General features: G+C 42.9%; 1 protein-coding gene across 1 annotated transcript in view; it reads left to right on the forward strand.

Moving 5' to 3' along the window:
- Positions 1-14,003, forward strand: part of gask1a (golgi associated kinase 1A) — a 45,200-nt gene that overhangs the window by 13,823 nt on the left and 17,374 nt on the right. The window contains exon 3 of the mRNA XM_033019105.1: positions 4,300-4,422. Within this exon, the coding sequence (XP_032874996.1) occupies positions 4,300-4,422 (123 nt within the window). The remainder of the gene's footprint in view (positions 1-4,299; positions 4,423-14,003) is intronic.

Genomic DNA, 14,003 nt, shown 5'->3' on the forward strand with positions numbered 1-14,003 from the left:
TTGTGTTGGTTCGTGAATATTTTAGAATATTTTTGATTTTGTCTGTTGTTTGAAAAGGTGTGTGTCAGATACACAGGATTAATCAAATCTTTGGAGGACTGTCAAGAACCAGTTCCCTATTACTTGCTGCCATGGTTGGTCGGATACTAGAAATAGAATAAACATCCTTAAGATTACTTCTCTACTTCATTGGGGAAGTAGAGAAGTAGTTTGAGTTTTCAGATAATACCAGAACTTAGGATCAACTTTATGCTTATATATAAGATCTCAAGCTAAATCCAGTAGGAAATTCAGAAGAACCATTTTTCTATCTAAATCCAGTAAGAAAATCAGTGGATATCCTTTAAACTCTGTGATCAGGCAGATATTTTTAGATCACTTATCCACGTTCCCCAGGGACGCTGCCTGACCTGCTGAGTTTCTCCAGCACTTTATGTCCTTTTCTAGCCCCAAATGATCTGTGGATTGGCGCGATGCAAGTTCAAAAAGGTCCCACCCTGAGGGGAAGATTGAACAGGATGATTCCAGCCTTCAGGTGATTAAGCTGAAGCAAACCTCTAGTAATTCAATTTGATTCAAATTGGGAAATGACTGAGGAGCGACTGGAGGAGTTTGAAATAATCCAAGAAATAGAAGGATTGAAGACGCCTCTCTATTTAACAGACAATAAGGCCGAAGAGCATATATATTAAATCTATAGATTGTATACAATCTACATTTCCATCCCACACAGCCCGTTATCCCCACAACATTTGCCAAGAACAGTGTCCTTGACAAAAAGAGGTTATTTAAGGTGACTTTACACATTTAAAAAATATTAGACATATTCAATATCAATCATTTCATCAACATTTGTTGGGAAAATCGAATAGTGACTACACAAACTAATTTATTTCAGAGGAGATATGGAAAGGCAATTTTTAAAGTGGGGATCAGATGGGGAGAGAGATCTAAAAAACATCTGCCTGGTCACAGAGCTTCTTATTCTAGGATTTTTCCCATCTGGCCTAGACACTTAGTACACATTAAATTCTTTTGGTTTCTTCATAACATATACTTTACTGATGTCAGTTTTCAGATTCCTGAGTCAATGTAATTTGGTTTGGAATATGGCCACAACCCATATTTGTAAAGACTGAGTTATGGAATTTATTTGGCACTGCTGGCATCAACTTATATCTAATCTTCAGTCCCAGTCTTAGATTTCACTCGTAATATTAAGTCAATCCCTCCATTTAATATTAGCAATGTTATTTCAAAAGACTTCACCTTTTAAAATATCCCTTTCATTTAAGTATGTTAAAGCTTAAAAGCAAAATATTGTAGATGCTAAGAATCTGAAATGACAACAGATGTTCCAGAAACTCGTCTGCAATTCAGGCAGCATCAGTGGCTTTTCATTAGTACTGGGAATACTTCAAGATAAGCAGGTTCTGAGATGCAGAGAAATAAGGGGAGGGAGGATTGTTTGAAAGAGGACCTGTAAAAAAATATGTAAACAGCATAGTTAAATGACAAAAGAGTTTATTAGTGTAAGGAAACAAAACCTAAGAGGAGGTGAAATGGAGAAGAATTACAATAGACAATAGACAATACGGGTGCAGAAGTAGGCCATTCGGCCCTTCGAGCCAGCACCACCATTCACTGTGATCATGACTGATCATCCACAATCAGTACCCCGTTCCTGCCTTCTCCCCATGTCCCTTGACTCCGCTTTCTTTAAGAGCTCTGACTAATTCTCTTGAAAGCATCCAGAGAATCGGCCTGCGCTGCCTTCTGAGGCAGAGAATTCCACAGATTCTCTGGGTGAAAAAGTTTTTCCTCATCTCCGTTCTAAATGGCCTTATTCTTAAACTGTGGCCCCTGGTTCTGCACTCCCGCAACATCGGGAACATGTTTCCTGCCTCTAGTGTGTCCAATCCCTTAATAATCTTACATAATCTTACAGTCCCACCATCCCGGGAATTAACCTCGTGAACCTACGCTGCACTGCCTCAGTAGCAAGAATGTCCTTCCTCAAATTTGGAACTAAAACTGCACACAATACTCCAGGTGTGGTCTCACAAGGGCCCTGTACAACTGCAGAAGGACCTCTTTGCTCCTATACTCAACTCCTCTTGTTATGAAGGCCAACATGCCATTAGCTTTATTCAGTGCCTGCTGGACCTGCTTGCTTACTTTCAGTGATGATATACAAGGACACCCAGATTTTGTTGTACTTCCCCTTTTCCTAACTTGACACCATTCAGATAATAATCTGCCTTCCTGTTCTTGCCACTAAAGTGGATAACCTCACATTTATCCACATTAAACTGCATCTGCCCACACACCCAACCTGTCCAAGTCATCCTGCATCCTCATAGCATCCTCCTCACAGTTCACACTGCCACCCAGCTTTGTGTCATCTACAAATTTGCTAATGTTACTTTTAATCCCTTCATCTAAATCATTTATGTATATTGTAAATAGCTGCGGTCCCAGCACCGAGCCGTGCGGTACCCCACTAGTCATAGATTGCCATTCTAAAGGGACCCGTTAATCCCTACTGTTTCTTGTCTGCCAACCAATTTTCTATCCATGTCAGTACCCTACCCCCAATACGGCCTGGAGCTGATGCAGCGGGGCTCGGAGCTGAGACTGCGGGACCCGGAACTGGGGCAGCGGCCTGGAGCTGGGGCGGCTGGGGCAGCGGCCCGGAGCAGAGACTGCGGGACCTGGAGCGGCGACTGCGGGACCCGGAGCTGGGGCGGCGGCCCGGAGCGGAGACTGCGGGACCTGGAGCTGGGGCGGCGGCCTGGAGCTGGGGCGGCTGCCCGGAGCTGATGCTGTGGCGGGCCGTCTCGAAGCGGAGACGGCGTTCCGGCTTTCGGCGGCGGCGACATCACCACGGAGGTCCGCTGGACTGGAGGGCGGCATCTCCGGCCTGGATCGATCGCCCCAGCGCAGAGGGAGATCAAAGTGGGAAGAGACGGAGAATAAGACTTTGCCTCCATCACAGTGAGGATGTGCTTGGTGAACTCAATGTGGTGGATGTTTAATTTGTGTTTATTGTATGTTTTGTTATTATTGATTCTGTGTATGACTGCAGGCAATATAATTTCGTTCAGACCGAAAGGTCTAAATGACAATAAAGGAATCTAATCTAATCTAATCTAATCTAATACCATGTGCTCTAATTTTGCTGACTAATCTCCTATGTGGGACCTTATCAAAGGCTTTCTGAAAGTCCAGGTACACTACATCCACTGGCTTTCCCTTGTCCATTTTCCTAGTTACATCCTCAAAACAATCCAGAAGATTAGTCAAGCATGATTTCCCCTTCGTAAATCCATGCTGACTCGGACCGATCCTGTTACTGCTATCCAAACGCGCCATTATTTCATCTTTTATAATTGACTCCAGCATCTTCCCCACCACCGATGTCAGGCTAACTGGTCTATAATTCCCTGTTTTCTCTCCCCCTCATTTCTTAAAAAGTGGGATAACATTAGCTACCCTCCAGTCCACAGGAACTGATCCTGAATCTATAGAACATTGGAAAATTATCACCTAATAATTATCTAAAATTACACAAGTAATATGATAGTGTTACCAAAAATCTGGAATAATGTTGCAGGAATGCTGATCATCAGAAACAGTTAAACTCACTGTTGAGTCTAGAATGACATAACATCCCCAATTAAAATATGAAGGACTTCAATCTTATAACAAGCTTTGTTGAAATAATCTAGAAGGCCGATGATAGGGAGGTCAGCGTGGGAACAAAGTTAATTATTAAAGTGACAAGTGACTGAAGCACAAAGTGCTGATGAATAGTGGGGAGGTATTCTGTAAAATGATTATCTGTTATTTGGCCTTCCTTTTTTGCTTCTTGTCATGTTATAAGAATGATAGTCTACTTCATCACACCAGATTCAGGTTCTTCAGACAATTTAGCTTTGTTGGCTGTGATAATAATATAACCTGCAGAACAATTAGATGAAGTTGCCTTGATATGTTGATGCACATCATCCAGATCTCTGAGAGTCGAGTCCTCTAGATGTTGGTGGAACATCCCTTCTTTTATGTAGTTAAATATTTTGCATGTAGTGGTCAAAAAGGCAAGTTGGAGTAACATTGGCTGACAGTCCACACTTGCTGATGATATCATAATGAAGTTTAAATTAAATTATCTCTATATCTGCAAGTTGCGAAGAGCCAACTTCCCTGGCAAACATTTTAATAGTGCTGTATTTTTAAAGTAAACATGTTGCAGACATATGGAAAATGCCTGGGCATAATTAAGTTATGTTTCCCCAGGTTCACGATCGCCTGGATCGACATTGTTGCGGTTTTAAACCAGAAATCTCAGAGCCCTGTGTGGAGGATCTGCTGCATGGGAAATGCAGCAACCTTAAGGAGCAACTCCTTGTCCATATCCTGGTATGTTGGGAAGAGAAACCTGTAGATTGGTCCAACAGAAAATGAAAAACCCGCGGATATAATATCTTTTCGTAATTTCAGGATATCCCAAAGCTCTTCAGAGGCAATTACACACTTTTGAAGTGTAGTCACTTGTAGGAAATGCAGTTGTTAATTTATATGGAGCAAGCTTTCTAACAGAAATGGCATAATGCTCAGATAATGCCATTGAATTGTTTACATTCACCTGAGAGGGAAAGAATGGGCAGTTTCGCTCATGTGACATTGGTACCTCCAATAGTGCAGTATTCAGGGAGACAGCATAGAGTTGGATCTCAAATGGGACTTCAACACATAACTGACTCTGGATACAATACAACCTAATGCGACACAGCAATATTTTACTGCCTGCAAAGATTCTACTGTCTGTGGTAAGGTTGGGCAGATGGAGGAGCCTCAGCCACATCTGTGTGCCAAATGCCCACACCAAGTCTTCTTGCAATGCAGATACATTCTCTTATACTACAGACACATCATAACTATGGGCCAGAGATTTCAATTTGATTGTGGTTATTCAATTCAATTCAATTCAATTCAATTCAACTTTAATGTCATTGCACAAATACAAGCATGGGTACAACGAAATGCAGTTTAGCGTCAGTCCGTAGTAATAGTGCAATATAGAAATAAAAATACAGAGTAAGCAAACAATGTGGACGGAGAGACTGGAGAAATCTATCGGCGGGACTCCGAGTTCAGCAGTGTGATAGTGTTGTTGTAGAAGCTGTTCCTCATCCTACTAGTACGAGACCTGAGGCTCCTGTACCGCCTCCCTGATGGGAGGAGGGCAAACAGTCCATGGTTGGGGTGGGAGGGGTCTTTGATGATCTTCCCGGCCCGTCTCAGACACCGTTTTTGGTGGAGGGCATCCATGGCAGGGAGCAGGGCACCGATGATGTACTGAGCGGTTTTCACCACCCGTTGTAGTGCCTTCCTGTCAGCTACGGTGCAACTGCTGTACCATACCGTGAAGCAGGTGGTCAGGATGCTCTCTATGGTACAGCGGTAAAAGTTGGTCAGGATCTGGGGGGACAGGTGAGCTTTCTTGAGCCTCCTCAGGAAGTAAAGGCGCTGCTGCGCCTTTTTGATCAGCTTGGAGGTGTTGCGGGACCAGGACAGATCCTCCGAGATGTGTACCCCGAGGAATTTGTAGTTGGAGACGCGCTCCACCTCAGTCCCGTTTATATGGATGGGGGTATGTCTGCCCCCTCTGTTCTTCCTGAAGTCAACAATAATTTCCTTCGTCTTCTTGGAGTTGAGGACGAGGTTATTATTGGCACACCAGGTTGTCAGGTGCTGGACCGCATCCCTGTAGGCTGACTCGTCGTTGTCACTGATCAGTCCTACCACCGTGGTGTCGTCGGCAAATTTAATGATGGCGTTGGAGCCATTCTTAGGGATGCAGTCATGGGTGAAGAGGGAGTAGAGGAGAGGACTGAGCACACAGCCCTGTGGCACGCCGGTGTTCAGTGTTATGGTGGAAGAGGTGAGGTTGTTGACCCTAACAGACTGTGGTCTGTTGGTGAGGAAATCCAGTGTCCAATTGCAGAGGGAGGTGGAGATGCCAAGTCCGCTGAGTTTGGTGATCAAGCTGGCGGGGATGACAGTGTTAAAGGCAGAGCTGAAATCAATGAACAGCATCCTGATGTAGGTGTTATTGCTGTCCAGGTGGGTCAGGGCAGAGTGTAGGGCCGCCGATATGGCGTCATCTGTAGACCTGTTGGTCCGGTAGGCAAACTGATGGGGGTCCAGTGTGGGGGGGAGGCTGGCTTTGAGATGAGCCAAGATCAGCCGCTCAAAGCACTTTGCAATGACAGGGGTGAGTGCCACTGGGCGGAAGTCGTTGAGACTCCCTGTAGCTGATTGTTTGGGCATTGGCACAATGGTTGATGTCTTGAGGCAAGTAGGGATGACACCCTGGGCCAGTGACAGATTGAAAATGTCAGTGAAGACCAGGGATAGTTGTCCAGCACATGCCCTGAGCACATGCCCGGGGATGCCATCTGGGCCGGCAGCTTTGTGCTCATTCACCTTGCTCAGTGCATCTTGTACAGCAGAGGTGGAGAGACTGAGGGGTTGTTCATTCGCGGGTGGAGCAACTTTGATGGCTGGAGTTTTGTTGTCCCGGTCAAAGCGAGCATAGAAATGGTTTAGCTCGTCAGGAAGGGAGGCGTTGTCTGGGGGGGGGGGGGTGTTAACTTTCTGGTAATCGGCAATGGATTTGACTCCTTGCCACATGCGCCTGGGGTCGGAGTTGTTTTGGAAATGCTCCTCAATCCGCCGTTTGTGATTGAGTTTAGCATTCCTAATTCCCTTTTTCAGATTGGCCCTGGATGAGCTGTATCCCTCAGCATTGCCAGATCTGAAAGCGGCATCGCGAGCCTTCAGCAGGAGTCTGACCTCCCTGCTCATCCACGGCTTCTGGTTAGGGAAGGTCTTTATCTCTTTGTGGGTAGTGACGTTATCAGTGCAGAATTTTATATAGTCCAAAACTGTTGAGGTGTATGAGTTGATGTCCACTTGGGAGTTAAAGGTGGCCTGGGTGGCAAACAGACTCCAGTCTGTTTGCTGAAACTGTTCCTGTAAAACAGAGACAGCCCCCTCAGGCCAAACCTTCACTGTCCTCACGGTAGGTTTCACACGTCTGATCAGAGGTGTGTATTTGGGGAGCAGGAACAGAGAGAGGTGGTCAGACTGTCCAGGGTCGGGGAGGGGGAGGGCTTTGTAGGCTTCAGTAATATTAGTGTAAACTAAGTCCAGAATATTGTTTCCTCTGGTTGGGCAGGAAACATGCTGATGGAACCTGGGGAGTACAGTTTTAAGGTTGGAGGGTTAAACCCAGAAACAAAAATATTTCACTGCAGCACATCTTAGCAACAGTATCTAAATAAAAAAGAATGAGAAAACCCATCCAGCACATCATTTATTCCCTCTTCTTCTCTTACTGAGCAGTGTTTCACCGTTGCTGGCAACTTGCTTGTGCATTATCATACCCTGGATAGTAACAGCAGGAAGGCCAATTAGTGCAATGCATCATACCTGACACTGCACCACACAATCAAACATAGCTCCAGTTCGTTCAGGGACTTATATGATCTTTACACCTGGAGCTCCAAACTAGAATGGCTTGTCAGAAAACAAAAATCGATCACCTATGTAAATACAGTAACTACGTATTTGTGGTTCTCTGTTGTAAGTAATCTCCCAAGGAATTAATACTATCAACAAGGCTTTAGAAGGCTTCAGAAGATTGAGGGGGGATCTTATAGAAACTTACAAAATTCTTAAGGGGTTGGACAGGCTAGATGCAGGAAGATTGTTCCCGATGTTGGGGAAGTCCAGAACAAGGGGTCACAGTTTAAGGATAAAGGGGAAATCTTTTAGGACTGAGATGAGAAAAACATTTTTTACACAGAGAGTGGTGAATCTCTGGAATTCTCTGCCACAGAATGTAGTTGAGGCCAGTTCATTGGCTATATTTAAGAGAGAGTTAGATGTGGCCCTTGTGGCTAAAGGGATCAGGGGGTATGGAGAGAAAGCAGGTACAGGATACTGAGTTGTATGATCAGCCATGATCATATTGAATGGCGGTGCAGGCTCGAAGGACCGAATGGCCTACTCCTGCACCTAATTTTCTATGTTTCTATGTTTCTATAAGTTAGATGGCATGCTCGCTTCTTGCCTGGATAAATGTAGCTCCGACCAGAAGTTTGATACTGTCCAGGACAGAAGTTTATCCGCTTGTTGCTTTATCCACCACCTTAAATTGTCACTCCAATACTTGAGCACTGTACAAGATAAAATGCTGGAGTAACTCAGTGGGTCAGGCAGCATCTCTGGAGAACATGGATATGTGATATTGTGGGGTTGGGACCCTTCTTCAGACTGATTTAGGGGAAGGGGAAAGGGAGCTGGGGGAAAGGAGAGACCGGACAAAGTGTGGCAGGTGAGGGGATTTTTTGATAGGCAGATAGATGGAACAAATTGCAGAGGTTAAAGCAGAAGGTGTGAGATAAAGTAGATGAATTGAAGACTTGCAAATTGTGAAGCCAGAATAAGCAATGTAGGAGGAGGGGGAAAGGACAAATTGGTGTGAGCCCAGGTGCTGCACAGGGGTGGGGGGGGGTTAAGAAAAGGGGGGTGTAGGGGAGAGGGGTGACGTAGTTCATTTAAATTGGTGAATTCAAAGTTAATACCAGTCTGAAGAAGGGTTTCGGCCCGAAACGTCGCCTATTTCCTTCGCTCCATAGATGCTGCTGCACCCGCTGAGTTTCCCCAGCAATTTTGTGTACCTTCAAAGTTAATACCATTGGGTTGTAAGTGGAATATGAGGTGCTGTCCCTCCAGTTTGTGTGTAGCATCACTTTGGCTATGGAAGCCCCGGACAAGGTCAATATGGGACTGGGATTTAAATGGTTAACAACCAGAAGATCCAGTTGTGCACTGCAGTCACTGTGCAAAATGTCCTGCAGCAATTTGTTAATGCACCTCTGACAGCACCTCTCAGCAGATGGGCAGACAGTGATCACCTGCGAGATTGCAACGTTGTTTATGACCCTGATCGCAACTTATTTGCAGTTTGCTTCAGTTCAGACTTTATCCTGTGGCAACACTGTGCAGCATTCACTCGACCTGAGTAGCATTCTAGCCAAGTTCCCCGTACAACGGGATGATCTGTAACCATCCCAAGTGTCAGAAACTGAGCTGGTGATTTGTGCCCATGGCATCGGTGCCTGCATCCAGAAAAAATATTGCCCAAGCCTTCAAAAACGTAATTAGTGGATGACTATTGTGTTTGTATGTGACAGTGATTTGGTGCAGACTCACAGTCCCCCATCAAATTCAAGCTCCACCACAAACCCAGGAAGTCCCAGATGTTATTGGTGCATGTCCAATGACCTACGGTGCATGTGTGGAATTCAGAGCACGTGTGTGCCAAGGTTGTGGGTCCCATATTGGCTTACCTCGGATAAACATCACAAACCCAACAGGGTTACCTTTGTGAGCCTTAAAGAAATATAAATTGTGGAAATACTTTCTAGCAAGACATATCCTAAAGTTTCCCTTGAAGAACCACACTGAATCTATATTTCAGTAATCCATCTGTTGAAAGTACTTGTCACAAATTCTGCTTTTTGTTGCACATTTTCTTTAATATAGTCCACATTGTACCCAGAATGTCTGACCTTTTTAATCACTTAGGTACAAATTATGTTTCATTTCCTACTGTTTAATGTCTCCTTTATTCAGCAAGGCTGCATTTGAATTAGTTGTCAGTCATTCACTTTTGAGATATTTTCTTATCAATGTTCTTGAACAAAAGGATGGCCCACTTTCTTCAACAAAATCATTGCGTAAAAATGAACCATTATGTTCAACAGAGACCTTGTCAAGCTCCCATCACTTGAAAATTGCCGTGTAGTTCATTAAATATTCAGGCACTTTTTAAATGGGGTGGGAGTTTCTAGCTTTATCTCCTTTTAAGAGTTAATGGAAACATGAAGAGTTTGACAGGGTAATCAGAAGAGGTAATTTCTCCTGAATGGAGAGTATAGAACAAATTAATATTTTCTCAAGATAAAGAGGTGGCAAATTATGACTGAAGAAGATTTAGTTCTTTACTCAGAGGACTGTTAATCTTTGGAATACACCGCATGGTCAATTAAAGAAAATATTCAAGACTGAGATTTTTGGACCCTGTGCGAAACAGAAGTGGGATTGAGTGGGAACGTGTTCTGGGCAAAGATCAAGATGGCTCCTGCTCCTATATCATGCTCCTGCTCCTATATCATATATATGATCTAGTTCACACGATCCAGCTATCAAGGTTGATGGGACAGTCCCAGGAGACCAGCAGATCTCCTTCTGGCCATCAATGTTAATATTGGTGAGTGACTTGTGTATATAAAGCAGGTGCACCAATATGCAAATATGCACATCCCAGTGGTACAGCCAACCATCCAAGTGAGATGGTGTTTGATGGCTCTGGGCTGGTACTCGCTGGAGTTTAGTAGGATGTAGGTGGACCTCATTGAAACTTATCGAATAGTGAAAGGCCTGGATAGAGTGGATGTGAAGAGGATGTGTCCACTAGTGGAGAGAGTCAGGACCAGAGAGTACAGCCTCGTAATAAAGGACATACCTTTAGAAAGCAGATGAGGAAGAATTTATTTAGTAAGAGGGTGGTTAATCTGTGGAATTCTTTGCCACAGACAATTATGGAGGCCAAGTCATTGGGTATTTTTAAAGGAGAGATTGACAGGTTCTTGATTAGTAAAAGCGTCAAAGGTTGTGGAGAGAAGGCGGGAGAATGGGGTTGAGAGGGAAAGCTAGATCAGCCATGAATGAATGGCGGAGTAGACTCGATGGACCAAATGGCCTAATTCTGCTCCTATGAACTATGAGTCCAAAAATCCATATCATATGATAAACACTAAATGTTGAAGTAACTCAGTGGGACAGGCACCATCTTCGGAGAGAAGGAATGGGTGACGTTTCGGGTCTAGACCCTTCTTCATACATGTCTTAATATGCAGCAGGAAAAACAAGCCAGAACTTTCCACATTGATCATGACCAAGTAATGGAGACAAGTTGAGGGAAGATAGCCCAGTGCGAATAATTAGAGCAAGACAAAGAAATTGAATATTTGGAAGGAGAATGCAGTGTTTGTGAGAAATATTAATTTATTTTTGTGCCAACACTTTCCCTAGTAACGTGTTTTGATATAGACTGATGCCCATGGCTTCTCACACAGTGATCATAGATCTCAATAATATTGCAGACTGACAGACAGAGACAAAAGCAGATGATGGAACAGGTGCTGTTCTCAGGTGTTGGAAAGTTCTCACAATCAACAGCAAGTTACTTGCCAATTCCCCTGCTCGTGGATTGGGCAAAGCAGAAAAAGGAGAACTAATTTTTGTTTTGAACTGGAATAAACAGCAAAATTCTCAATTTGTGCAGAACAAATGACCATTGATCCCTCTAATATGAATTAGCTGTGGTGATTTAGTGAGAGTTCATTTCAGGGCCAATCACAGAGGTGCTGGCAGACCAATGGCTCAAATAAGCAGAACCCCCAGGAGTCTAAGTACCATACGTTCCAGCCCAACATCATGGATAGTTCCTGACACAACCTGTTCCAGTTCCACGACCATATGCTGAAATAACATATTTTTAGTTTTGCAAAATAACATGTATGAAGTCAGTTCACTAGATTAGAAGGTTCAGATTCCACAGCTTTGAGCCAAGAGCAGAGTGAGGCTGGTACTGCAGGAAGCTGGGAGACGCAAGCTGCATAATCATTTTGTTCCAGTTTTGGTCTCTGGAAAGTTTTCCATTTCCTTCCCTGCGGCCAGTTTATTGACACAGAGGCTGTAGGTTGTCACAGAAACAAGGCAACTTCTTGGGCAATAAGTATGGATCCCAAAGACCACACTTTGAGGGATTTGGGGATTCCTCTTCCTCATCTTTAGGCTGCCCCTTGATGATAATGTCGACAGCCATAGGGTCAGAGTTCACAGGTGTGGCTTCTATTCACTGCCACCTGTGAACTCAGCTGCCTCCGTGCTATCACACAGTTTGCTCAGTGTCAAGCCTTTGATCAGTCAGAAACCTGTCATAAAATATTGCAGCATCGTCTGTTCTGCTTTGTCCTAGACGTGGTTGTAGACACCACATCCTCCACAATGCAGTCATAGAGCACTGCATCTGTCACTCCACCCTCATGCATGCCTTTATCACTTCTACACAGCCCTACTTGCTGGAGCCATGGAGAGGTACAGCATGGAACAGGCCTCTCAGCCTACTGAGCCACTTCAACCATCAACCAACCATTTATACTAATCCTACACTCATCCTATACTCCCCACATCCTTATTAGAAGTTTTTTATACACAGAGAGTGGTGAATCTCTGGAATTCTCTGCCACAGAAGGTAGTTGAGGCCAGTTCATTGGCTATATTTAAGAGGGAGTTAGATGTGGCCCTTGTGGCTAAGGGGATCAGGGGGCATGGAGAGAAAGCAGGTACAGGATACTGAGTTGGATGATCAGCCATGATCATATTGAATGGCGGTGCAGGCTCGAAGGGCTGAATGGCCTACTCCTGCACCTATTTTCTATGTTTCTATGTTTCTATTAACTCTACCCAGCATATGCTACAATTTGTGTAAAGTTGTTCCCCATCTACATTGGGCACATAGTGATCCCCACACCAATTTCCTAGTGTCCAATGATCTCCTCGTGCTCTCCATCTCCCACCTCAAAATATTAAATCCCTGTTGGTTTCTGTATGATCTCATCCCACCTGATCACTGTGATCTGAAAGAGTTCAGGATCCACACCAACTTTCGATTCCTCTGCCTCTTTACATTGATCCATCATTGATGGAGAATGTTTGGTCAGTGATTCCTATCCACTGGAATTCTTTCTAAATAATTTCACCATTTTAAAATATATCCACTCTGCCAAGTTTCAAGTCAACACTCCTTAGTTTCCTGCATAAAACTTTATAGATTTTGGAATGATATTTTTGAAATATTTACTCCATTCGTCGTTTTTTTTGGAATCATATGGTGCAACACAATTGTAAAAAATAACTGTTTCAGGACTGGACGAGGGTTGGTCAAGACTATAAATAATGATCTCCTTTTCTTTTTTTTTATTTTCTTTTCTTTTCTCTATTCTCTCTCTCAACTTTCTTCATTTACTCGTTTTCTTTTTTCACACACTATATATTTCACATCTTTCTATCCTTTACTATCTAACTTCTTTTTCTTATTCTAATCTTTTTTCAGTGTAATAAAAAAAAAAAAAGAAGTTGTACATAAAATGTATTATGAAAATATATATTAGGCACTTTAGGTACTTACTTCTAATAAAATAAAATATAAAAAAAAAAAAAGACAATCTAATTCAATTAAAAATTTTACATAGATTATATTATTCAAAAACAAGATTGAACAAATTCTATCCAAATATATCCCCCATTTGTGATAAATGTTTATCCCAAAACGCAACTATAACACACTCTTTTGTTTCCTGCATAAAACTTTATAGATTTTGGAGTGATATTTTTGAAATATTTACAAAATTATTTAAGATAAGAATGGAACCTAATACTGAAATGATTATATTTGGAGTAATGGAAGATGGGAATAAATTGAACTCATCTCAAAATTTATTTTTTAATTATGGTTTAATAATAGCAAAAAAATTAATACTTAAATTTTGGAAAATACATCAATACCAACGCTTAAAATGTGGATCACAAGCATGTTGGACACCGCACATCTTGAGGAAATGCGATTCCTCCTAATAGATAAATCAGACCAATTCATAACGAGTTGGACTCCATTTGTTGTCTTTTTGGAATCATATAGTGCAACACAATTGTAAAAGCTAACTGTTTCAGGACTAGACGAGGGATGGTCAAGATTATAAACAATGATCTCCTTACTTCTTTTCTTTATGCCTTATTCTCTTTTTCCTATTTTCTTTTCTTCAACTTTCTTCATTCATTCTTCTTTTTTCTTCTTCTTC

The sequence above is a fragment of the Amblyraja radiata genome, chromosome 4 (genome assembly GCF_010909765.2).
Source record: "Amblyraja radiata isolate CabotCenter1 chromosome 4, sAmbRad1.1.pri, whole genome shotgun sequence".
NCBI lineage: Eukaryota > Metazoa > Chordata > Chondrichthyes > Rajiformes > Rajidae > Amblyraja > Amblyraja radiata.